The sequence below is a fragment of the Trachypithecus francoisi genome, unplaced genomic scaffold, assembly GCF_009764315.1.
Source record: "Trachypithecus francoisi isolate TF-2019V2 unplaced genomic scaffold, Tfra_2.0 Lachesis_group15, whole genome shotgun sequence".
Lineage (NCBI taxonomy): Eukaryota > Metazoa > Chordata > Mammalia > Primates > Cercopithecidae > Trachypithecus > Trachypithecus francoisi.
In genome coordinates this window covers 62,394,183-62,418,775 of record NW_022681460.1, presented here as the reverse complement: position 1 = coordinate 62,418,775, position 24,593 = coordinate 62,394,183, and the positions used below count along the sequence as shown (strand labels likewise).

At 36.2% G+C, this 24,593-nt stretch overlaps 1 protein-coding gene across 4 annotated transcripts; it reads left to right on the top strand.

Annotated features, from left to right (window-relative positions):
- The first annotated feature begins 13,559 nt into the window (after positions 1-13,559).
- On the top strand, positions 13,560-22,973 carry VIP (vasoactive intestinal peptide). Of its 4 annotated transcripts, none has more exons than XM_033236549.1 (7): positions 13,560-13,825; positions 15,040-15,156; positions 17,049-17,171; positions 18,155-18,259; positions 19,353-19,481; positions 20,310-20,395; positions 22,119-22,973. In XM_033236549.1, the coding sequence occupies exons 2-6, from the start codon at positions 15,050-15,052 to the stop codon at positions 20,350-20,352; spliced, it is 507 nt and encodes a 168-aa protein (XP_033092440.1). In that variant the 5' UTR covers positions 13,560-13,825; positions 15,040-15,049; the 3' UTR covers positions 20,353-20,395; positions 22,119-22,973. The 4 variants fall into 4 exon arrangements, with proteins under 4 accessions (XP_033092440.1, XP_033092438.1, XP_033092439.1 ...); XM_033236547.1 differs by having other exon boundaries at positions 20,307-20,395; XM_033236548.1 differs by having other exon boundaries at positions 19,350-19,481.
- Positions 22,974-24,593: the final 1,620 nt, after the last annotated feature.

Here is a 24,593-nt window from a genome sequence, read left to right as displayed (position 1 = left end):
GTGGACATTGCCAATTCCTTGACAACTGCCTAGGTTTTCACTAGAGGTTTTCAGGATTTCACTAACCATGAATGGAATTCCTACCTTTCAAATACTGGCTCCTCCACTCATTAACTGCATGACTGTGTGCCAGTTAATTAACTTCTTTATACCATATTTTTTTTCCTGCTGAATATGGAGCGAATAACGCTTACCTCATAGACTTGTTGAGATCAAATGAGATAATGTAAATTAATCCTTAAGTTTACAGTGTTTCCCAGCACATAGTGTGGGCTTAAAAGAAACAAAGCAAATAACCCAAATGGATTAGCACATTTAGCTACCATTTGTTGAGTATTCAGAAGTTTGGACTAATGTGTGAGACATTACCGTTTTAATGGTGAAAGAAAAAAATGTAATTAATGTGTCAGAACAAAATTTAGTTTTGTGTTTAAAGCCACGTTGATAAAAATATATATAATGCATCACAGAATTTTAAATATAAGGCACAACTACAGTTTTTCTAGTCTTTTGGAAACAAAGATATTTCAATTAAATACAGCTCAAAATAAATAATACAAATTTGAAAAATACAGAAAAGAATGAAAAAGAGAAAATATTATCAATAGCTTCATCCAAAATACAGCTCCTGTTAACATTTTGGAGGTTTATTTTTAGGCCTTTTTTTAAATACACAAAGGATACTTTTTTAAAAAATAAAATTACATTGGGAGTTTTATATTTCTCTTCACACTTAACACTAGAAGTGGTTTCTTCACTACCAAATAGTTTCCCTAAAAAAAAAGGCTACATTATTTTATATCAATCGGAGATTATAATTTATTATATATTCTACAATAAGTAGTTTTTAGAATATTTTAATAAATTATAACCTGCAATGAATAGTATACCTTTTCACTATTAAAATAAAACTATTCTAAATATATTTTTTTAATTTTTTGTTTTAGGATTATTTTTATTACTTCCTTAGCATAGTTTTCTAGAGCTAGAATCATTGGTTTAAATTGTGAATATTTTTAATGATTTTGATATAGATTGATGTACCACATTGCCAGCAAAGAATGAATAAAGATAATTTAAAAATTTTGCAAGATGAGATTTTCCATAATTTTAACTTCAGCCTCTTTCATTTTTGATGAAAGGCAATAATTTATGATGGAATATTTAACTATGTTAATTGATCATTTTAAGTTTGTATTGCATGAATTTTCTCTTCACATTGTTTGTCCTTTTTTTAGGCATTTAATATTTATTACCAATTTGTAATGAATGCTTTAGGTTTGGAAAATATTAACTTTCTATTATATTTTCTTCAAAGATTCCCTCTGTGTCTTTTTCCATTTTAAATTTAATATTTTTAAACAGATAGAAGTTTTACATGTACATGTATTCGAGTAAACCCATAATTTCCTTTGCAATTTTTTTACTTGAAATTTTAAATATTTTTAATGTCATAAATTTGATAAATATTCAAGTCTATATTTTTAAAAATACTAAGTTGTTAGGCAGTTTCATTTATTTGTATGTAACCCTTTAGTCTGGTGAAAATTGAATCCAGCTGGCTGTTCATTTATCTGAGGAAGGTGTTTATATTCACTTCCAAGTTTCTTTCTCTTTAGAATTCTTGACTCAGAGTAAGAAGAAAAAATAAAAAATATAAAAATACAGACTCCTTCTTAAATATTTTAATATATATATGTATCTGTGTGTGTGTGTGTGTGTGTGTGTGTGTGTGTGTGTGTGTATTGAGATGCAGTTTCATTCTTGTTGTCCAGACTGGAGTGCAATGGCACAATCTGGGCTCACCGCAACCTCTGCCTCCCAGGTTCAAGCGATTCTCCTGCCTTAGCCTCCTGAGTAGCTGGGATTACAAGCATGTACCACCACGCCCGGCTAATTTTGTACTTTTAGTAGAGATGGGGTTTCTCCATGTTGGTCAGGCTGGTCTTGAACTCCCAACCTCAGGGGATCTGCCCACCTCGGCCTCCCAAACTGCTGGGATTACAGGCGTGAGCCACCGTACCTGGCCTGAAATATTATAATTGTTATCCCTATCAAAAAGCATGATAACTTCCATTTCACTTTCTAAAAGTGCTTAGAAATTTGCTTCTTTCTTACTGTTTAATCATATAGAATTTTTGGCAAACTGACAAAAGAGCCTTAAATAACCAAAAGTAGACATTTTACAAAAATAGAAATCTAAACTTGAAAAATAAGAATAAAATAGTTCTAACTTTTATGAAGTGATGGAAATTAATGTATACATCTGACGTAAATGCATTTCAGTAAGTTACTCTCTTCCAAAAGCGGCTCCAGTTTGTTCTAAACAAGTACACCTCTCCCAGATGAAATCCTTTTTAGATGGAGCCGTCCTGCTAGGAAGTGAGAACAAAAGGGCAACTATTTTTTACTTTTGAAAAACTAAGTTTTTATACCAAAATTTACAGCATATTTAGTTACATTTGATTTATAGATATATTTTTCTTTAGCGATACGCACATTCTTAATAAGAATAATTTTAGAAATATGAAGTTAATTTTGAAAGGTCTTTATAGGTCAAGTTTATATAGACAGTTAACAAAGCTGAGAGAGGAGTTTTGGGAAAACCCCAGTCACTTTTTATTTCCTGTGATAAATGTATATGAGCTATAGAAATAAAAAAGGGCAGCATAAATGTACCAAGGTTCTAAGAACAGTGAATTGCTGAATAATTTTTCCCTAGTGTGATGCACTGACTTGAAATTATTTCATAGAACAAAGAAAAAAAATCCCAACGTTGGCAATGTTTCCAGTCTAGGTAAAGTGACTATGAAGTTTTGACATCGAATGTGTCCATTCATGCTAAGGAAAACTCAGTCTAAATAAAACCCCTTTGCTTTTGAGTGAAGTGGAGATTTTAGATCCTGGAATTACTCTAAAGGCTTTAAAGTTAAAAACATTAATTGGAACTCTTGTTTCCTCTTTTTCACATAAGAAGATTTCCAGATTGTTTTCTTTTTGCTTCAGCAAAAAGGAGGAGATTCAACATTAAGATTAAGTAATACTGGCTGCAAAAATAAACAAAAACAAAAACCTTCCCACTTTTCCACCTTTGAATATTTATTCTGCTCAGCACTCATTTGGGGGCAACTTATAATGTATCAGGTATTGGGGATATAATAATACATAAGACGGTTTCAGTAAGAGGCATAATTAAATCAATTGTTTACTTAAGTGTACTGTAAAAATTATCACAAAAAATACAGACAAAATGCAATAAAAGCAAGGCTAGAAAGGCATTCTAGAGGGGTAATGAATCATAGACTTTAAAAACTGTATTTTTTTAATAGAAAATACTCCCTTTTCTTTTGTGAAGTTACACTATTTTTCTTTCTAACAAGACCTAGACCAACATTTATGCATTTAAAAATACGTCCCAATATATGAAGCAAGCATTATTCAGATGACTTAAAGGACTAGGAAAACAACCATCATTGAATGAAACTTAGCTCTAGAGAAAAAATAGATATGGCTGAGAAATCTTTAAAAACAAAGCTGGAAGGATTTGAGTAATAGCCATCCTATACTAAGACTAAGTGTTATTTGAGGATAGGAAAGAAGTATTGAACACTGGACCAAAAGAACTGAAAAGTAAAACAATAAAAGTTTTTTTAAAAGACTTGAGGTCCAAACCAAATAGAGCTGAAATAAGTACAATTTCAATCTCTTTCATTCTCTTATCTGAAATAGTTACTGAGCACCTATTACCTGACAGCAACAAGCTTTTTCATGCTAAAAGTGTCTGGCAATGGAGGATATGGCATACACTGTAGTGATCCAACACGCTCAGTGTTAAGCTGGGGGAAATACGGGGTTAAACGAGAGCCCAAAAGCACAGCACCTCACCCAAATTTGATGGGAGAATGGGTTACAGTCTTCCTGGAAAAAAATGTTCTACTGTAAGCTGAGACCCAAAGGATAAAAAGAGATTGGAGTGGGTGCTTCTGAGGGAGGAAATGGTATGTGTGAAAAGCCAGAGACATGGGAGAATATGGTACTTTTGAGAACCTCAAAGTTGTTCCACGTGGCTGAGAATAGATTGAGGGTGGATGGGGAGGGGACAATGAGGGGCCATTGATGAGAATAGCGTGATCCAGGCTTGCAAGCCCGTTTCCTTCAAGAGCAATGGGGAACCATAGAAAGATTTTAAACAAGGGAATGATATGATCAGAGACATTCTGGGGGAAGATCACTTTAGCTGCATTATGGAAAAGAGCTTGGAATAAAAAAGGTTGGAGCTAGTGGAACTCTATTTGAGTCTGTAGAAGTTGCACAGGAGAGGGAGAATGGAGGACGGGCCTTCTTTAGTGGATTTTCCGTTTTGTTATCCAAAGAACTTGAAGTCCCACATTGATTTCCCCCATCACATGTAATGTATGATTGTATACGTGTAAGTATGATTGTCAGAGGCAGAGGTCATTGATACCTGTTTATACACATAAGTATGATGGTCAGAGGAAGAGGTCATTGATATCTGTTTCTAGAAACTCTGATGACTGCAAAAAGTGTTTCTCATTTCCTTATTAAGAAAAATGCCAAGAATAGTCCTTGTGAATGCAGAGAAGAAAGAAGCACCCTGTGCCGTCTCTGTCTAGTACTTAGACTCAACACTATTTTGACAGAAAAAGTGGCTTTCTCTCTTTCCCTCCATGGTATTTCAATTGTTTCTGTTTGTTTCTTTGTTTGTTTGTTTTTTGACAGAATCTTGCTCTGTCACCCAAGCTGGAGTGGAGTGACATGATCTCAGCTCACTGCAACCTCTGCCTCCTAGGTTCAAACGATTCTTGCTTGATTCTCTTACCTCAGCCTCCCATGTAGCTGGGAACACAGACATGCACCACCATGCCTGGCTGATTTTTGTATTTTTAGTAGAGACAGGGTTGTGCCATGTTGGTCAGGCTGGTTTTGAACTCCTGGCCTCAAGTAATCCACCTGCCTCAGCCTCTCAAAGTGCTAGGATTATAGGTATGAGCCACTGCGCCCGGCTCTTGCGTGGTATTTCTTTGAGACACCCTAGAGGTACTGCAGCCACAGAAAGGAGTGTGGACCTAGGAAGCGACTCCCTGTTAGGGTGCATCTCAGCAACATTTCTTTTGGTTGTCATTTGGGGATAAGAACTATTTCCAAGCAAATGTAAACCACTCGACTGAACTGCCTGTTAACATCATCACTATACATTGCTCAAGCATCCCGGTAAATCCAGAGGGTCACAGCAGCAAGGCAACCACGCCACCCTCCCCACTCTCCATGCTCTATTCTGTGGGTTTTGAATTTGCTGTCCTCACAATCCACTTAAAGAGAAAGGTGAAAAAGGTCCAGATATCAGCACCATTACTCGTTGGAAGTCACTTGCCTCTTTTCAGTTATGAAGTTGCTAAAATGTCTCAAAACAAAGTGACAGGACTAAATTACCTTAAATCCTTTCTAGCTGAAAATGATGGTTTTATGAGTCAGAAATGAAAACATTAGTGTTCCAGACTTGGAAGTACAGGGAAGTGACTACAGATACAGGATATTAGAATGATGATTAAGAAGAATGGTGATTTTAAAAGCTTATCAAATAGCTGCAGCTCCTGCTTCCTTGACAGAGGGAGTTTCTTTCCTGAGGGTCAGGCGCCAGCAGCCCTGGAGATGCAGGGCCCAGTTTGCCTCAAGTCTCCTTCCCAAGGCTACTCTACACCTCCTCACAAAGACCCCATGATGGTTTGGTGTCTGGCTTCTGGCAGCACGTTGACCTTTTCTCTGGAATTGTCTCAGCAAAGCATCCAGTTTCTTTTCCTGGAGGGACTCGAGGAGCGTCAAGGGTCTGAATGCACTTCTAATGTATTTGTGTTTCAGCTAGTCTTCAAAAATCAATTGTTCACCAATTGGACAGACCTGCCTGGGGCTAGAAGGCCCTTCCTCCAAGCTCCCATGTTGATTATTTTAAGAATTCTTCCAACTCAAATGAAAACCACCAAAAATTTTAAAACGTGCCGGCCTTCTGAAGCTAGCCAATCCTAAAATTAAATATTGGGTGTGGGAGTGGGAATACAACAGGAAGGGTCCAGGAAGGACTCCGAAGGCTCTTTCCAAAGAAGAATTGAGGACAGTTTAATAAGGAGGTAGAATTGAGGAGAGTTTAATAAAGAGGTAGAAGTAGTGAGGTAGCAAGTAATCCATGAATGAGCCTCAGCAGGGAGCCGTTGGCCCATCTAGGGCTGCAGGAGAGAGGCCACCCTACAGAAACTGGATCTTGTGGGAAGAATGTAGCATCTTCCAAGCCATGGCCTAGGGGAATAAATACCCAGAGCTCTCTTTCTCTCCTCTTTGGTCCTTTCATTTCCAACCAGCACATCTCTTTTGCTGAGCCCAGCCAGCAGCCAGAGGACCAGGGTGTGGAAGATGTAGTCCATAAAAGTCACTTTCAAGGAAGCAAAAACAATGGAGAAGAGCAGAGAGGGTGCCCAGCAGAGGCAGGAGCTGGGGGGAGAGCCTGTGGCGTCAGATCTCGCCCAAGAGTAAGCTGAAACTCAGGGCTCTTGGGAGGTCCTCTAGGGCTGAGGCAAACTGAAAGAAACAGGCTTAGCATTAGGTCCATGGAATGGGTTGGAGAAGCCTGAGGTGAGGAACCAGATGGCAAAGCTGGAGACTAGCTAGAACAACTGAAGAACAAAGAGAGGGAGGGAGACATGTGGCCTCCAGGGTCAGGGCAGGCCTCCATCCTGCCCCCGTGCTCCATTCTAGGACAGAGCTCAAAGTTACCAAGCTTCGGTACCAGGGCCTCTTTCAAACTGGTTTTAACACTAAGTAGGGTATGGGGTCCCTAGCAGGCTCTTCCCAGGCAAACCATGACCATACACTATTCAAGGCCATTTGTAAAGTAACGGTGAGTATATATTTTCACAGGCCACAGAGTATAATGAACATAAAAATTTGTTTTTAAAAATGTTTACCTCTGCCAGGTACAGTGGCTCACACCTGTAATCTTGGCGACATGGAAGGCTGAGACAGGAGGATCACTGGAGCTCAGGATTTGGAGGCTGCCGTGAGCTACAGTTGTGCCACTGCACTCCCAGCCTGGGTTACAGAGAGAGACTCCAAGTCTAGGGGGGAAAAAAAGTTTAACTTAATCATTTCTAGGTAAAGGCAATACTCTTCAGATTTAAAATTCTGTCATTTCAGATTTTCTGTCATTTCAAATTTTGTCTTTCCAGATTTGGAAAGGGGATTTGTCTCCTCTTTTCCCTCAGAGTAGCATCGAAGATTCTGAGGGAGGACAGAGCAATATGAAACCTGGGAGTCTTCCTCTGGGCACTTCGGAGATGATCTAGGGCTGGCTGTCATTGATTGAAATATGCAGTGACATCTGGTCCCTGGGTGTGGACACCCATACTGGCTCTTGGTAGGTTTTTTAAAACTTGTCCCTTGCTAGGCCCTTTCCACTCTTTGTTCCCTGGATGGCATTTCAGGTTTTCCCAAGCAGGGTGTGCAACTGTCATCCAGGTTTGTCTCCCGTACCATTATCCAGAGTGTTTCTCCATGATTTGCTTTGTCTTATGTCAATCAGATGTGAAATGAAGCCAAGTTAACCTCTATTGTTCAGTCTCTTCACTTGATAACACAGGGTTCTGTCATCCACCCCTTCCACTCTACCGTAAACTCACACCAGCTTCCCCATCTCAGAGGCGCTTCCCTGGCCTATGGAGAATAGATGTAGTGGTAGAGGGGCCATGAGAACTCAGAAAATATTCTTAGGCCGGGCGCGGTGCCTCAAACCTGTAATCCCAGCACTTTGGGAGGCCGAGACGGGCGGATCACGAGGTCAGGAGATCGAGACCATCCTGGCTAACACGGTGAAACCCCGTCTCTACTAAAAAATACAAAAAAACTAGCCGGGCGAGGTGGCGGGCGCCTGTAGTCCCAGCTACTCCGGAGGCTGAGGCAGGAGAATGGCGTGAACCCGGGAGGCGGAGCTTGCAGTGAGCTGAGATCCGGCCACTGCACTCCAGCCTGGGCGACAGAGCAAGACTCCGTCTCAAAAAAAAAAAAAAAAAAGAAAAAGAAAATATTCTTGCCAAATCTTCATTCTAACATCTAGACTGCAGCTTTCTTAAGGTTAAAAGCCAGAAATTAGACATAGTTGTTTTTCATTTGATCCATACAGTAAACAGAGGGTGTGATTGAGTTAAAGCCTGGTTACATGGAATGTGTACAATCATCTCCCAACACTCCGACAGAAGCCTGAAACCACTGATAGCACCTAACCCTATATAAACCATATATTTTCCATCTGTCAACAAACTGGCTAAGTGACTACCTGGGAGGTAGCATAGACAACATAGAAATGCTGGACAAAGGGATGATTCACATCCCGGACTGGAATGGGCAGGATGGCAGAAGATTTCATCATGCTATTTGGAATGGCACACAATTTAAAACGAATACATGGTTTATTTCTGGAATTTTCCATTAATATTTTCAGACTGCTGTTGACCACGGGTAACTGAAATCATGGAAAGAGAAACTATAGATAAGGGAGAACTACTCTATGTGGTGGGGGAACACATATGTAAGAGATGACATTGTGAAGTAGATAAAATTGGTTTTAAAATCTTCAATACTCTATTTTTCAACTTCCACATCCTAGTATTTTGTGTTCTTGTGATTTCTCTACAGCCTTCTTTTTGAAATCTATTTTCAGGAAATCATCCGATAAATACAACCCTAATAATGTTCAAATGACTTGCAGCACTTACACATTATTCTTTCTACATCTATTTCGATTTGAAGCAAGAAAATTCTGAGACAAAGGAATAATTTTCTCTAAACTTCTCAGCATCAGTAAGTGGGAGAGATAACGAGGTTCTGGAGTTAAGGGAGAAGTTGTCCTCAAGCATATCATTTAGATCATTACTTGTTTTCCTTTATATTTGCTGATATAATTTTAGATTCCAGAATGAATTCTAATAGGTAACTTTAAAGGGAAAATTGACCTTTATTGTAACATTATTTTCATTGAATCACTAATATGACAAGAATACAAAATCCTGAAAATAAATTCAAATTTTCTAAGTTAAAAGAATTGAAAGTGTTTATATATACTCTAATATGTATGCTTTAAATATATAAACTTTTAATATGCTATACAAATATTATACATACGTATATACATCTTATGCAAATGTATACTTTTAGTAAAAGTTACATGTATATTAAATATATGTGTATATTCTGTATGTTATACATACATACATGTATAATATATTGTATAGGATATATGTATTTATGTATATATACATATATACAGCACATAATACATTATACATTAGGTATATAAAATATATATATACACAAATATATATTTCTTAATACAAGTTATTGAAAGATATTGGATTTAGGAATATTAAAGCAAACATGTCATCTTAAATATCTGCCAAACAGGAGGATCTAGAGGATTGAAAAACTTTTTTTGTGAAAGACCAAATAGTACTTGTTTTAACCTTTGAGAGCTGTGCAGTTTGTTGCAACTATCCAACCTTGCCGTTGTAACACAAAAGCAACTATAGAGAATACATATATGATGAAATGTTTTTATGTTCCAATAAAACTATTTATGGACACTGATGTTTAAATTATATATAAGTTTTGGCCAGGTAAAGTGGCTCACACCTGTAATCCCAGCACTTTGGGAATCTGAGGCGGGCAGATCACTCGAGCTCAGGAGTTCCAGACCAAAACTTGGCCAACGTGGTGCGCACCAGTGATCCCAGCTACTCTGGGGGCTGAGGCACAAGAATCGCTTGAATCCAGGAGGCGGAGGTTGCAGTGCACCAAGATTGCATCGCTGTACTCCAGCCTGGATGGTAGAGTACATGAGACTCCGTCTCAAAATAAAATAAAATAAAATAATAACATATAATTGTCATGTGTCACAAAAAGTTCATTTAATTTTTTAACCATTTAAAACTATAAACACCATTCTTAGCTTGAAAGACATAAACAAAAACGAATTAATAAAGAAACAAACATTTTCTTAATCCAGTCTGTCACAGATGGACATTTGGGTTGATTCCAAGTCTTTGCTATTGTGAATAGTGCCGCAATAAACATACGTGTGCATGTGTCTTTGTAGTAGAGTAATTTATAATCCTTTGGGTATATACCCAGTAGTGGGGTGGCTGGGTCATATGGTACATCTAGTTCTAGATCCTTGAGGAATCGCCATACTGTTTTCCATAATGGTTGAACTAGTTTACAATCCCACCAACAGTGTAAAAGTGTTCCTATTTCTCCACATCCTCTCCAACACCTGTTGTTTCCTGACTTCTTAATGATTGCCATTCTAACTGGTGTGAGATGGTATCTCATTGTGGTTTTGATTTGCATTTCTCTGATGGCCAGTGATGATGAGCATTTTTTCATGTGTCTGTTGGCTGTATGGATGTCTTCTTTTGAGAAATGTCTGTTCATATCCTTTCCCCACTTTTTGATGGGGTTGTTTGTTTTTTTCTTGTATATTTGTTTGAGTTCTTGGTAGATTCTGGATATTAGCCCTTTGTCAGATGAGTAGGTTGCAAAAATTTTTTCCCATTCTGTAGGTTGCCTGTTCACTCTGATCCTTTGTAGGGACATGGATGCAGCTGGAAACCATCATTCTTAGCAAACTATCACAAGAAGAGAAAACCAAACACCGCATGTTCTCACTCATAGGTGGGAACTGAACAATGAGATCACTTGGACTCGGGAAGTGGAACATCACACACTGGGGCCTATCATGGGGAGGGGGGAGGAGGGAGGGATTGCATTGGGGAGTTATACATGATATAATCGTCATGCACATGTACCCTAGAACTTAAAGTATAATAAAAAAAAAAAAAAAAAAAAGAAACAAACAAACAAAACCCAGAGGGGTCAGTCTATTTAGCTCACAGCCTGTAGTTTCCAGACCTCTGATCTAGACTCACCCACTCAGGATGACCATGGTAGACACTGGCTAGGTCTCAGGACTGGAGGTGAAATAGGGGAAATTAGGCAGGTAAAACCATCATACAAAGAGGCAGAAGAGCATAAGCTTAGGCATTTAATCCATAAGAAGAATATGGACCCGCTATTAGCATATTGCACTAAAGAAAAAAAGGCAAATTTGGATTTCTGCTAATATCCTGAGCTTAAAAATCCCTTCCATCTAATTTCCTTGCATCCACTATGTTTGAATTTAGAATGCCAGTTTTATTTCCCTGCCCTTGGTTCTGTTGGTGAAAAAGGGGAGAGGGGATGCCAATATTTTTATGAGCTGTCAATGTCCATATCTGACCTGCTAGCATCAAAATGGTGATAGCAACAATTACAGAATATTACCGATTCTAAATTGAAAGAATGCGGACTCAAAATCAGACAGTCTATCTTCCAGTCTCGTATTTATTATTAACCACGTGGCAAAAATTACTGAAACTTTCTGGAGATCGGGTTACTTCTCGGTAAAAGGATCTTGAAGATTTTTCTACCCATATAAATGAATTATAGTTCCCCTTATTACAAACACCACTTTACTAAGAAGGCGTAAGGCAAAAATAAACGTTGCCAGAAATGTAGGCAAATTATGGAAGAATATGTCAAAGTATGGAAAAGACAGATTTAAACAGTAAATTCACATTTGTATATTTGTATTTATTTACTAAGTTTTATGGTAACCGAGAATTCAGGATAAATTCAACTGCAGTACTTTTTTTAATGTTTATTTTTTCTGTAAGCATCCTTAAGTTAAGCCGGTTAAAGGACCTCACGTTTACAATTCATTTCCTTGAAAGAAAAGAAAAAATAAACACAATTTTATAAAATCTGTGAATTAAAACTTTGAACCTGCAGATGGTGCTATGGTTCCATTTTCAAATTGTTTTGCTTTCTTGTTTAAATTCTTAAGAGAAAATGCAGTTCTTTGATTAAGTTTACTTTTATTCAGAGTTAATAAAATTGAATTATTTCTTTTTATTTTAGTTTATTATTATTATAATAGAAGCAACTGTCTTTTCTATTGAAAAAAGCTACTCTAGTTACTCTTTATAAATGCTAAGTGCTTGCCTAGGCCAAATAATAATCAGCTTTACATCTTTTATGTTTAAAATTTTTCTTCTTATCATTCAGCAGTAATTTGTCTGTGACCCTCAATTAAGTTGCTTTGCCATTGCTGCTCTTAAATAAAATTGATTCACGAAGAATTGGGTGATGAAGAGCTAAGGATAAAAAAATTCCATATGAGAACCATTTCAACCTCTAGTTTGTAATAATCAGGTAAAAAAAGATTTCCTGGAATTAAGCCACAGGAACTCTGGCTTAAGTCAGAGCTGTCAACTGGGAAACAAATTTCCAGACATTTTGAAATTTAATTCATTTAATTTTTCTGGTAACTGGATTAGAAAATATGATTAAGCATAGCAGGATAGTCTTTTACTGGATCAGTCTGACTTTGAGTGAAGCAAATAGGCACTAAAATCTTAAAGTAGAAGAAAGAGGACTGTAAAGTCATTCTTTCTTATGAAACTTACAAACAAAATGTAAAAATAATACACATGGCAGAAATTCTTTAACATAAAAGGAAAAATGGTATTTTACTCTGTTGTTAAGGAAATTTTTCATGTGGCTGCATTTTTACCTTAAACTCTGATTGAATGTGTACTAAGCTACCTTTAGTTACGAATCCACAAATAGAAGTGAAGTATTTATCAAAGTACTACATAAATGTTTTTCAACTAATTATTTGAAGCCACCTGTCAAGTGATTGAATCAGAAATGTTCCAAACTGGTTTGAGTATGTGTGTGTGCATTGGGGGTGAGGGTGGAAAACTAATTCTACATTATGCAAAGACTTATAAAAGTGATGAGGAAAACCTTTAAAAAGAAAAGATAATTAAATTCCTTGAGGTATACAGTCTGACAACAATTTATTTTTTGGATCATTTGGCACAGTGTATGTAAAAGTGCATTGGAAATTGTGCCTTTGCATACAAATATGAAATAGCACTACTTCTACTGCTTTGTACAACAGCGTGCATATCTTACTATCTTAGAGACTTTCTGAAACATTTATCTTGGGATTAGTTTCAACAAAAAGGAAATGTAATAATAGAAAGGTGAAAATTATCTCTAGAGCTTTTAAAGTTAGGATAGATTTCAAGAAAGATTAAATCTGGATCTATATGAATAGCATAAAAATTAAAAATATTAACAGAATTGATATTTGGTAATAAAGTATAATTACACATTAATAAGCATAATGAACATAAGTGTTTGTTGCTTTCTGCATTTGTTTCTACACATGAAGTCTTTATTTTCTGAAGGAATCTCAGTGGCCATGGCTATAACACTACAATGATTTTCTCATTTCACTACAATTAAGTAAAGGTTAAAACATTTCACATTGAGCTTGCTACTTTGTTTGTTTAAACAAAAGTAAATTTCCTTTTATCTTACATCTTGAAGTTACTCACTATAAACTTATATAAATTAGACATAATGACAATTAAGTAAGAACTTCAAGCACTATTCATCCCATGGCCGTCATACTGTGACGTCTTTCAGAGCGCTTTGTGATTGCTCAGTCCTAAGTATAAGCCCTATAAAATGATGGGCTTTGAAATGCTGGTCAGGGTAGAGTGAGAAGCACCAGCAGGCAGTAACAGCCAACCCTCAGCCATTCCTAAGGGCAGAGAACTGGTGGAGCCTTCCTCTTACTCCCAGGACTTCAGCACCTAAGACAGCTCCAAAACAAACCAGAACAGGCAGCTCCGGGGGAGCACGAGTGGGCAAGGTAAGTGAAAACTTTACCATTCCTCTTCTTTTTCCCTCCTGCCTCTGAAACTTTTCTCACAACATACTGAATTTTTCTCTCTATTGAAAAGAATTGGATAGTGCTCTGCTTTTGCAACAGCAAAAAGACAAGTTTCTCAAGTTACCTGGTAAGGATAGAAATACTTCAATTTCTCTCATATAGATAGATTTTCTGAATTCTTTTGTTTGTAAGATGCTTTACCCTGCTTGCTCTTTTACTGAATACTGATTTTTAAAAATAATTCACTCAAATCAAGTTTACTTGTATGTAGATTTTTGACTGAAAAGTTCAGTGGGCACATTTGCTTTTGAAATTTTCAACTTATTTTTACAGTGCTTTTTTCCCCCCATTTCATATGTTGGTTAAGTTAATCTAAGATGCATTTATTTTTTGCCTTAAGTTTAAATTCTGTAATTTTTATAGGCAGCAAGAGAAACAGACCTTGAACTCCTAAATTTTTAATCTAGAAACTAGAAATGAAATGTGTAAGTTGATTAAGTGCAAGAAATGCAAGCTTTGCTTTTAACATATATTTTCCTTTGATGGAAAAATTAATTTCAGTGACAATATATGATTCAGTGATATTTTGAGTATTAATATTCACTACTGAGTTAAGATGTTCAAATTCAGGTATAAGGAAATAAGTGTTCAGTAATATCTACAATTGAAAGAGGAAAAAGTAATGTATATACAAAATCTTTTTAAAAATTATATGTATATATACACATTATATTTATACATTTGTACAAACACGAGCAGAAGAATTATTAAATAGATGGTGCCCCAGTCTTACATTAATCAGATACTGAAATCTTAAAGCGAAGAAAATCAATGTCTTGAAGCTGTTTCCTTTGTCAAAAAATACACTAAGCTTGGGTGGTGCATCCCTGTTATGAAAAGATTGTCCCCAGGGTTATTTCCAGCACTATAGAAGTATGACATTCAATAGATACTGGGGCCAACCATGTGCCCAGACAGCAGGTGAAAAGGATTCTACTTTTTATTCAAGTACCTGTCACTGAGAGAAATATTGATTTTTGAATGTATCATCTTGCAATTTATCTCTTTCTACAAGAGGAAAATTACTCTTTACAAACTCTTCAAGAGCCATTGAAAATTACTGCTAGGCACTCAGAATTACCTTGCTGGTGACATCTTTGGTTGGAAGAACTAAGGTGATTCTCTCTCTTTAGAGGCACAGAAATGGACACTAGAAATAGGGCCCAGCTCCTTGTGCTTCTGACCCTTCTCAGTGTGCTGTTCTCACAGACGTCGGCATGGCCTCTTTACAGGGCACCTTCTGCTCTCAGGTAAGTTCCCTTTCAATTCAGACATCTGAGCATTCTTTCTTCATCTAAATGGGAATTTCCTATACGTTTTGTTGGACAACTGAATAGTATAAATTATGTATTATTTATTTAAATTTTTGCTTGATGTGTTGAGTGAGAGGTGTTTGTCAACGTCAGGTCATTCTGAATCCTGGAATTCACTTTCAGGGCATGAGAGATACTGTCAGTGATTAGTTTTATGGACTGAGTGGATCACATTCCCAAACATGGTGAAAGGAGGCTCTGACTTTCGTTTTATTCAAAACCAATTTTAGATGAATAATAAGCTTTTATCCATTGTTAAGTCAGTTCAATTTCTGGTGGAAAAAAAGTTGTTTAGTTGCCAACCACATTTTAGTTTATTTTCAAGATTAATCAGTAAATAATCATAAGACTAGCAGCTGATTAGTGAAACATGTATAAAATCATGTTGCACAGAAATCTATCTAGGCAGAGTCAATTTGCCAATATTAAATATGGGGTAATTGATCTATTGAGATACACTCCCCCAATGGGTAAATTTTGATATACTTTGTTTGAACCATAAATCCTTAGTTTTTTTTTGTTCTGTATGTTATATCATATATTTCAAATCTATAAAGTATAACACAACTCATATTTAAAACTTTATTAATGTATGCTAAAGAAGTAAACAGTAAATGAAAACTACATTAGCTTGAATTTTTCTTTCAGTTGGAGATATGGGCACCACTATATCTCCAAAGGAAAAATAATAATTCGGTTTTTTTTTTTTTTTTTTTTGCTTATTTGCTCATTCTTGATTTTTTGATTAAGGTAGACTTATGCTCAATAGAGAGAATAATCTCTGAGCTATTAGTGTTCTCTGTGAAATCTGTTTAAATACAGCTCCTGTGTTGCTTTGATAACTAAATAAAATGGTTCTATCTGAAGTTCTATCACAGCAGATGAACAATCATAAGAATGCTTACATTTCTGTTGATTGCTAAGCTTCAGACCCACAGAGGACTACTTGCTAGTGACTCCCAACTCCCAAATCGCTGAAAGATACACAAGTGTCCAGGAGCTGACACGCTCCTTGGAGGTTTGCCCTAACAGTGAAAATCTGCACACACAAAATTATAAGAGTTGCCAGTGATTGAAATATGCAGGCATCTACAAATATAGTCATATTCCATGTATGCATATGGCTATTCTTAGTCCTTCAGTGTAACATTGTACATCCCTTATTAAAGTTGTGTTAATACATAAGATTAGAAACCAGAAGGCCCCATAAAATTTATTGAATTCAAATTCATCTTCATAGATGAGCTATTCATCTATGGAGACATTCTTTGAACTTTGTCAATACAGAGAAATAAATCATGCCAAGGTAAATGTTTGAAGCAAAGCCTGAGGGTCTGGAGAGAGAGAGAAGCAGTTAATACTCCATTCTTCAGAGATGTTTGGAACAGGTGATACTGAACATTACCAAATACATACATTGTTATCAGTTCTCATTCAATATTAGTTTTTTCCAAGTTTCTATTTTGCATAAAATCTTTCTACATGTGAAATTTGACTTTGCAAAGTGAACAGATTCTTGGCATAGTAAAGTACACCAAAGAAGTACAGTTTGCTTAATGCTTCGATAAGATTGAATTAAGTAGTTCTTACATTTTGTATATTCAGCTTATAAAAGTCATATGACATCTACTTTGTAGGATAATAGGAATTTCCTATTTATGCTCTCATTAACTATATGAGCCATTAAGTCAAATTATGCTATTCTCATATTGTGACTGGGTAATACTTCCCAAGAGTTTAAGTATCTTATTTTAAATGGTTGCGGAACCACTCGCACTGTCTTCTGAAAAAGAAATGTATTATACTTCTCGTGTAACTTTCCCTATCAGGTTGGCTGACAGACTACCCTTTGAGGGAGCAAACGAACCTGATCAAGTTTCATTAAAAGAAGACATGGACATCTTGCAAAATGCATTAGCTGAAAATGACACACCCTATTATGATGTATCCAGGTGAGTTTATTTTTTATAAAACTATCCAGTGAGTTTTATTTTAGCAAATGTATTTAAGAATTACAAACGTGCTAATTTTATCTCACCATGAAGCTATTCCAATAGCAAAACACTAGAGGTTTCCATGTGTCATGGCTTCACTCATCCTGATTTATTGCTGCTCTTACAGCTGTACATGATTTTCATACTGAAAGGTTGTAACAAGCCAGGATGAACATATCATTCACTTCCATTCTGTTGCACATAATTCCAACATCACAGATTGTACCAATTCTGATAAAACTACAGCATTTAGCATTCCAATGATGAAGAGTTGCTGAGGAGTTTTGTCTCTATATAAAGAAAAGGTATCTGACAGTTAGAGCTGTTCATTCATAGAACTGCTTGTCTGAGCATCATTTCAAGTACAGACCAAGTAGCTCTATAGGACTTGGTATAGACAAAGTATAAAAGGTTCTTCATTTGAAAGAGAAAAGGTAGAATGATAGGCTTTAATGCCTTCTCTATCTTAAGAGGTTTTGTTTCCAAATATTTTGGAAAAAGAAAAAAAAAGCTATACTGGGGTTTATGAACTTTCCAAAATCAGAATATTTTCCCATTGTGTATGTCTTTATTCAGTGGGGCAGGCGCAAAGCGCCATGTACAAATAGCAGCTAATTTAAATAGATCATATTTTTACACCAATATTTCTTAGAAAAAAAGTAGTTATAAAGATTCAGCCATGAAGGAATATTGAAATGTGCTTCTAGAAATGCCTGTTTCTTTAATTTTTCAGTGTCTTGGGCTAGAAATACAGGGTATATCTTGATATAAGTGGCTAGAAGATCTCTTTTGTTAGGGAGTTAAGAAATCTCCTTTTGAACTTTAGTTTTCATGAGAAACTTTCATAATAAACCCATAATTTTTTGTTATTTAACAAGCCATAATAATATTCTAGAAAACCATTTACAAAATAATAGCTATTTTTTTCTTCCTTGTTTTAGAAATGCCAGGCATGCTGATGGAGTTTTCACCAGTGACTTCAGTAAACTATTGGGTCAACTTTCTGCCAAAAAGTACCTTGAGTCTCTTATGGGAAAACGTGTTAGGTAAAGAAACTTATTATTTTATAAAATGTGTTATTATTCAACCTGAATATTGTATTTTCACTCTTTTTTTTTTTTTTTTTTTTTTTTTTTTTTTTTTTTTTTTTTTTTTGAGACGGAGTCTTGCTCTGCCGCCCAGGCTGGAGTGCAGTGGCCGGGTCTCAGCTCACTGCAAGCTCCGCCTCCTGGGTTTACGCCATTCTCCTGCCTCAGCCTCCCAAGCAGCTGGGACTACAGGCGCCCGCCATGTCGCCCGGCTAGTTTTTTTTTTTTGTATTTTTTAGTAGAGACGGGGTTTCACCATGTTAGCCAGGATGGTCTCGATCTCCTGACCTCGTGATCCGCCCGTCTCGGCCTCCCAAAGTGCTGGGATTACAGGCTTGAGCCACCGCGCCCGGCCTGTATTTTCACTCTTAACAAGTTATTTACCTTGTTTGAAATTGAAAACTCATTGATAATGTTTAATTTGGTTAAATGAAATAACTTGTATTGTTCAATAACATCTAACAAGCCCATGGATTAAGACATTTTCATAATATCATACTCATTGACTCCAGACACGTTTTTCTCAAGTAGCAATCGTTTACCAATCTGCAATCAAATTGAACAAGACTCAGTAAAGCAATCAAGAAGACATAGGATAGACTGAGGTAAATGTTAAGGTCAACCATAGAATATTCCTTTTACTTCCTGCTCAAACTAAATGGAGAATGCCAAATGGCTAACAGTCAAATATTTAGATGACGCTGCTCAGGGTAGTATAGCTTCTAAAGAAGTAATTATGTTTTTTTAAAAAAGTTTTCTCCCAGTGGCAGAGCACAACTTCAGCTATCCCCAAATTTTTATTTTTGGATGAATTATTTGCTCAGCTGTACAGAATGTGTCATAAAACAGTCCCAGGTCATGCCAAAATGTGGCAGATGATTCCTTGCTTCTCCTTCATCCTTAGGTTTAGTTGTATTTTTCTTTTTATGATAGAAAATTAGTTGGGTGTGGGAATTCCTTTTTATGTGGCTCCAAGAAACTTGGAACATGTGTGTATTTATCATTTCTTGTGAAAACTCTTTGATTTCCTTTTCCTCATGTTCCTTAGCAGTAACATCTCAGAAGACCCTGTACCAGTCAAACGTCACTCAGATGCAGTCTTCACAGACAACTATACCCGCCTTAGAAAACAAATGGCTGTAAAGAAATATTTGAACTCAATTCTGAATGGAAAGAGGAGGTAAAGAAAAAGAGCTTGCTAAAATGAGAAATCATGACTGACTTTCAAAATAGAAGCTGCACATGAAGACCTCTCTATCTCACTATCTATACTACATGAAGCAGTGATTCTCAACCTTGGCTGACATTAGACTACCCTGCAGAACTTTAAAAATACCAATGTCTGGGCCTTCCCCCAAACCAATTGCCAGGAAATCAGTGTCTTCCGTGGTGTCGCCCTAGGCATTCATTTCTTTTAAGAGTTCCCCAGTTGACGTTACTGTGCTGCCAGTGTTAAAAATGATGACTATAGAGACATCTAGTCTGAATCTAGGAGCAAGTTTCATCAAAAGTGATGATTTTTAAAACATGTAAAGCATAGTCAATTGCAATTTGCTAACATGTGGAACTCACTTCATGTGCATATTCAATACTCTTACTTAATCAAATTAAACCATTAGGTATTTTGTATATTTAGATTCTGTAAAATCAGCATCTCTCTGTGGTGTGTAAATATCGGACACAATACATAACCAGTGTAGTGTTCTGTCTTTTTATTCCAATTGTTTTTGTTTAAATGATGAGTATTAAGGATAATTCTGTTTGGGTGTGATCAGACAAGATGACCTTCTTTGCCCATTACAGATGATAATTCTGTAAGAATAATTCTAGAAACTCTAAGATTGATAAATAACTCACAGGTACTAACAAACTTCAAAGGTAATTGTTTAGCCCCCAACACACTTTCAGAGCACAGAGAACAGCACAGTCGTTATGTTATAATAGTTTCTTTAGAACCTTTCTTATCTGAGAGCCTTAATATGCACAATGTTTTTCTGCTCCGCAGCAGTGAGGGAGAATCTCCTGACTTTCCAGAAGAGTTAGAAAAATGATGAAAAAGCCCTTTGGAGCAAAGCTGATGACAACTTCCCAGTGGTGGGTATATTTGTGCATTCCTTCTGTATTCTTATGGCAGTCTCTGATTACATAAGTAGCTAAGAGTCACTTAGTAAGAAACATCTTAGGGTTAAAGAGTTTCTCATCATGAGACCTCATCCAAGACAGACACTCCTACAACAGTGGACCCCAACCCAGTAAACAGCTTAGAATGATTCATGCAATTTTTTGATCTCATAAAAGAGAGCACTCACAATAAGCAAACGTTTTGAGATCTGAATAGTGTTCCTGGTTTACTTGGGGTTATTTCTACATTTGTATCAAGAGTAAAAAACAGAGGAGACTGACTCAAACTGACAAGAAAAAAAAATGGGCTTTCCTTTTGAGGATCAACCCATGCTGCTTTTATTAATTGAAGGTTTAGTCCCACAATTGACTGTTAGCACCTCACTTAATTAAGCACAGGGAAATACCACCAAATTAGAGCATGGCCCATTATCATGAAAATATCAGGGCATTCTGGGTCTAATATTCCTTGAAACATGGCAAACTTCATACAGCAAAAGTAAAATTCAGCTTGTTTTACCTGTAAGTTTGTTTTATCTACGTGACTCCAACAGCATTCTCTGTAAACATTTTTTTTGAGCAGAAAAAACATGGATAGACTTTTTTCTTTGTGAAGTAATAAGCTTGCTATCAAAATTGATTTTATATAAATGTGGGTTCAAGACATATTTCTTTCCTGAGTTATGTCACATTATTATTTACGTTAGCTCATAAAAAATCTATAATACTGGGCAAGTGCTTAAAAAAATTTCATGCTGTCACCATATGAAAGGTTAGCAGATTTTAAAGGGCTATGGAGTAAAATATGTTTGGCTTTGTGGGCCATCTAGTTTCTGTTATAATGACTTAACTCTGCTATTGTAGCACAAAAGCAGCCACAGTTAGATGTAAAATGAATAAGAGTGACTGTGTTCCAATAAAACTTTATTCATAAAACCTGAAGGCAAGCCAGATTCCAATCCCTAACTAGGTTAAGGAGATTAAAATCACCCATGCTCAAACTAAAGGTTCATGGCCTTACCTCAGTTCCTGATGGAGTTATCTAAGGTTTTCAAGAGTCATCAAGAGTGGACATGGTGTCTGGGAAGACACCTGGCTAACTGACTGCTTTTGTCCATTAATTACCCTCCGACCTCTAAGAGAAAGGCAGAGGCAGGAATGTGACTCACATAAACTCCTTATCTTTTATAGACATTTCAGAGAAGTTCCTTTGCTCAAAGAAGAAAGTTAATTACATACAGCTTTTTGAAAAAGTGTTTATAAGAAGTCTTCTCCATCAAATTAAGAAACAGAGTAGGCACTAAAATATAAAGGAAAACTGATTAATCATATTGTGCTTTGTAAATGGTAAGATCACTTAAGAGATTCCATCCTCCATCCTTTTCCTTTTTAAATGGGTGACTTTGGACAAATTCTTTGAAGAGGAAATCATGTGGGTCATCCATTTGTGAAAATTACAAGTGAATCATTAATAATGGTTAGTTAGACATCTTTTCACATTCCAGTTCCTCTCTGATAATCAGTCCTCTAGAAGCTGCTCTCTTGATATGTCCCAGGACATGATCCCCTGCTACGGGCTGCTAACAAGGGACAAAGAGAAATAAGTGTTTATCAGATAAGTAAATCAGTGAATGAAACTAAGATGCTAGAAATAAAATATATTTTATACCTAAAGCAACAATTTTTTCTTTTTCAGAATTCTTGAAGGAAAACAATACGCAACATAATTAAATTTTGAGTTCTACATCAGTAATTCAAGAAAAAAACTTCAATATCCAAACCAAATAAAATGTATTGTGTTGTGAATGTTGTGACGTATTCTAGCTAATGTAATAACTGTGATGTTTACATTGTAAATATTATTTGAGAGTTCTACATTTTGTCTTTAACTCATAAAAAGCCTGCAATTTCATATGCTGTATATCCTTTCTAACAAAAAAAATATATTTAATGATAAGTAAATGCTAGGTTAATTCCAATTATGTAAGACTTTTTTGGAAGAGTAGTAATAGAGCAAAATTGATGTGTTTATTTATAGAGTGTACTTAACTATTCAGGAGAGTAGAACAGATAATCAGTGTGGCTAAATTTGAATGTTAAGCAGATGGAATGCTGTGTTAAATAAACCTCAAAATGTCTAAGATAGTAACAATGAAGATAAAAAGACATTCTTCCAAAAAGATTTTCAGAAAATATTATGTGTCTCCATATTTTATAGGCAACCTTTATTTTTAATGGTGTTTTTAAAAATCTCAAATTTGGATTGCTAATCACCAAAGGCTCTCTCCTGATAGTCTTTCAGTTAAGGAGAATGACCCCTGCTTCTGACATTGAACCTTCCCTTTCTGCTTGTGTTAAGTATGTGTAAAATGTGAAGTAAATGAAACAGTTGTTCAATAATAAATATTTTTGCCATAATGACTCAGAATATTACTTTGGTCATATGAGCTTCCTTCTGTGAAAGTACATCTAAAGACATAACTATTTTTCCAAAATAATTTTAAGAAATCAAATAGAGAAAATAAAGACCTTTGATTATCACTGCAGATAATTTTTTTGTTTGATTCTTTTGTATGATTCAGCAGTAACTCATTTTAGCTCTAAAGTTCTTGGCACTAGATAGCTTTTGTGGTATTTGATTGTGTGCAAGTTCTAAAATAATGGTGGCTTAAATAAAAGAGAAATTTCTTTCACACATAAGTCAAGAAGAAGATGTCCGGGTTATTATGATGGTTCTGCTCAGCGAAACCCTCAATAACACACACCCCTTTCAGCTCATCCCTCATCTCCAACGGTGTGGCACTATTCCTCATGATCCAAAATTACAGCTAGTGTTCCAGCCATCATATACGCATTCCAGGCAACAGGCTGTAGGAAGAGGCACAGAAAAAAGGGAGCAAATAGTATATGCCAGTTCTCTTTGAACTGATATCTTATACTAATATCCCCTTTACTGGTACATAGTCTTATGGCCAGTCATTTGCAAGAGAGGCTGGGAAATGTAGTATGTTTTCTTTGTTTTGTTTTGTTTTTCTGGGTAATCATGTACCCAACTTAAAACTAAGACTCTGTTAATATAAAACAAGGAAAGAATAAATTTATACAGCGATTAAAAAAAAATTCCAGGCTTGGATCTTAAATTCTCATCCAAAAAGCTTAAACAAATAATAAAGAGAGTAAGAGTCAGAGCCCAACCATTAATGAAGCAGCATTATCCCCAGAAGGCAAAGTTTTGCCTGGTTTCATTTGCTGCAATTAGGACAAATGGCTACATCGGGAGGAACTAATCTTAGAACTACCAGTAATTGCAAAGCAGTTTTCACAAATCGAAGTAAATTGAGCTTCTTGTATCTCTTGTTCTTATCTGATTCTTCAAATTATTACATATTTATTAAGTGACATTTTTATGAGAAGCACTGCAGTGAAAACAGACAATTTCTGAGTGTTAAGTGTACATAACAAGCTTGTAAAGATGAAATGGAACCATAATTTGAGTGTGAAACTAAAGAGTTTTAATTTAATTTTATTAATATGAATCTTTTCAATGTATTCCCTATTGCTTCAAGAAATTCATTGAAGAAGTATTCACTGAATGATTATGATGTGCTATGTAGCTATTTGAGAGATTGTTCTGGGCTGAGGGAACAGCAAGTGCAAATGAGGGAACAGTCCTGGCATATCTGGACAGGAAGGAAGCCTATGTGGCTGGAGCAGGGTGAGCTGGACAGGGACTGAGTAGGAGAGGAGGTCAAAGAGGTTACTAAGGACTGGACCTTGTAGGGCCTCACAGGCCACTGTGATTGTTTGTGAAGTGAGATGAGATACTGCAGAGTTTTGGACTGAGGTGTGATATTTTCTGAACTGCATTTTAACAGGATCTTTCTGTATACTCTAATGGGAATAGAGTAAAGGAGTGCTAAGGGTGGAAGGAGGAGGACAAACTAGGGGGCAAGTGCTATAAATCAAGTGGCAGATGATGGTGCCACCAAGGCAGAAGCACTGGAGGTATTGAGAAGGGGTATCTGAATATATCTTGAAAAGAGTCAGGTTTTCTGCAAATAGACTGAAGACAAGAAGGAGGAGAGGCCAAGCATGGTGGGTCATGCCTGTAATCCCAGCACTTTAGGAGACCGAGGCAGGAGGATTGCTTGAGGCCAGGAGTTCAAGAAGG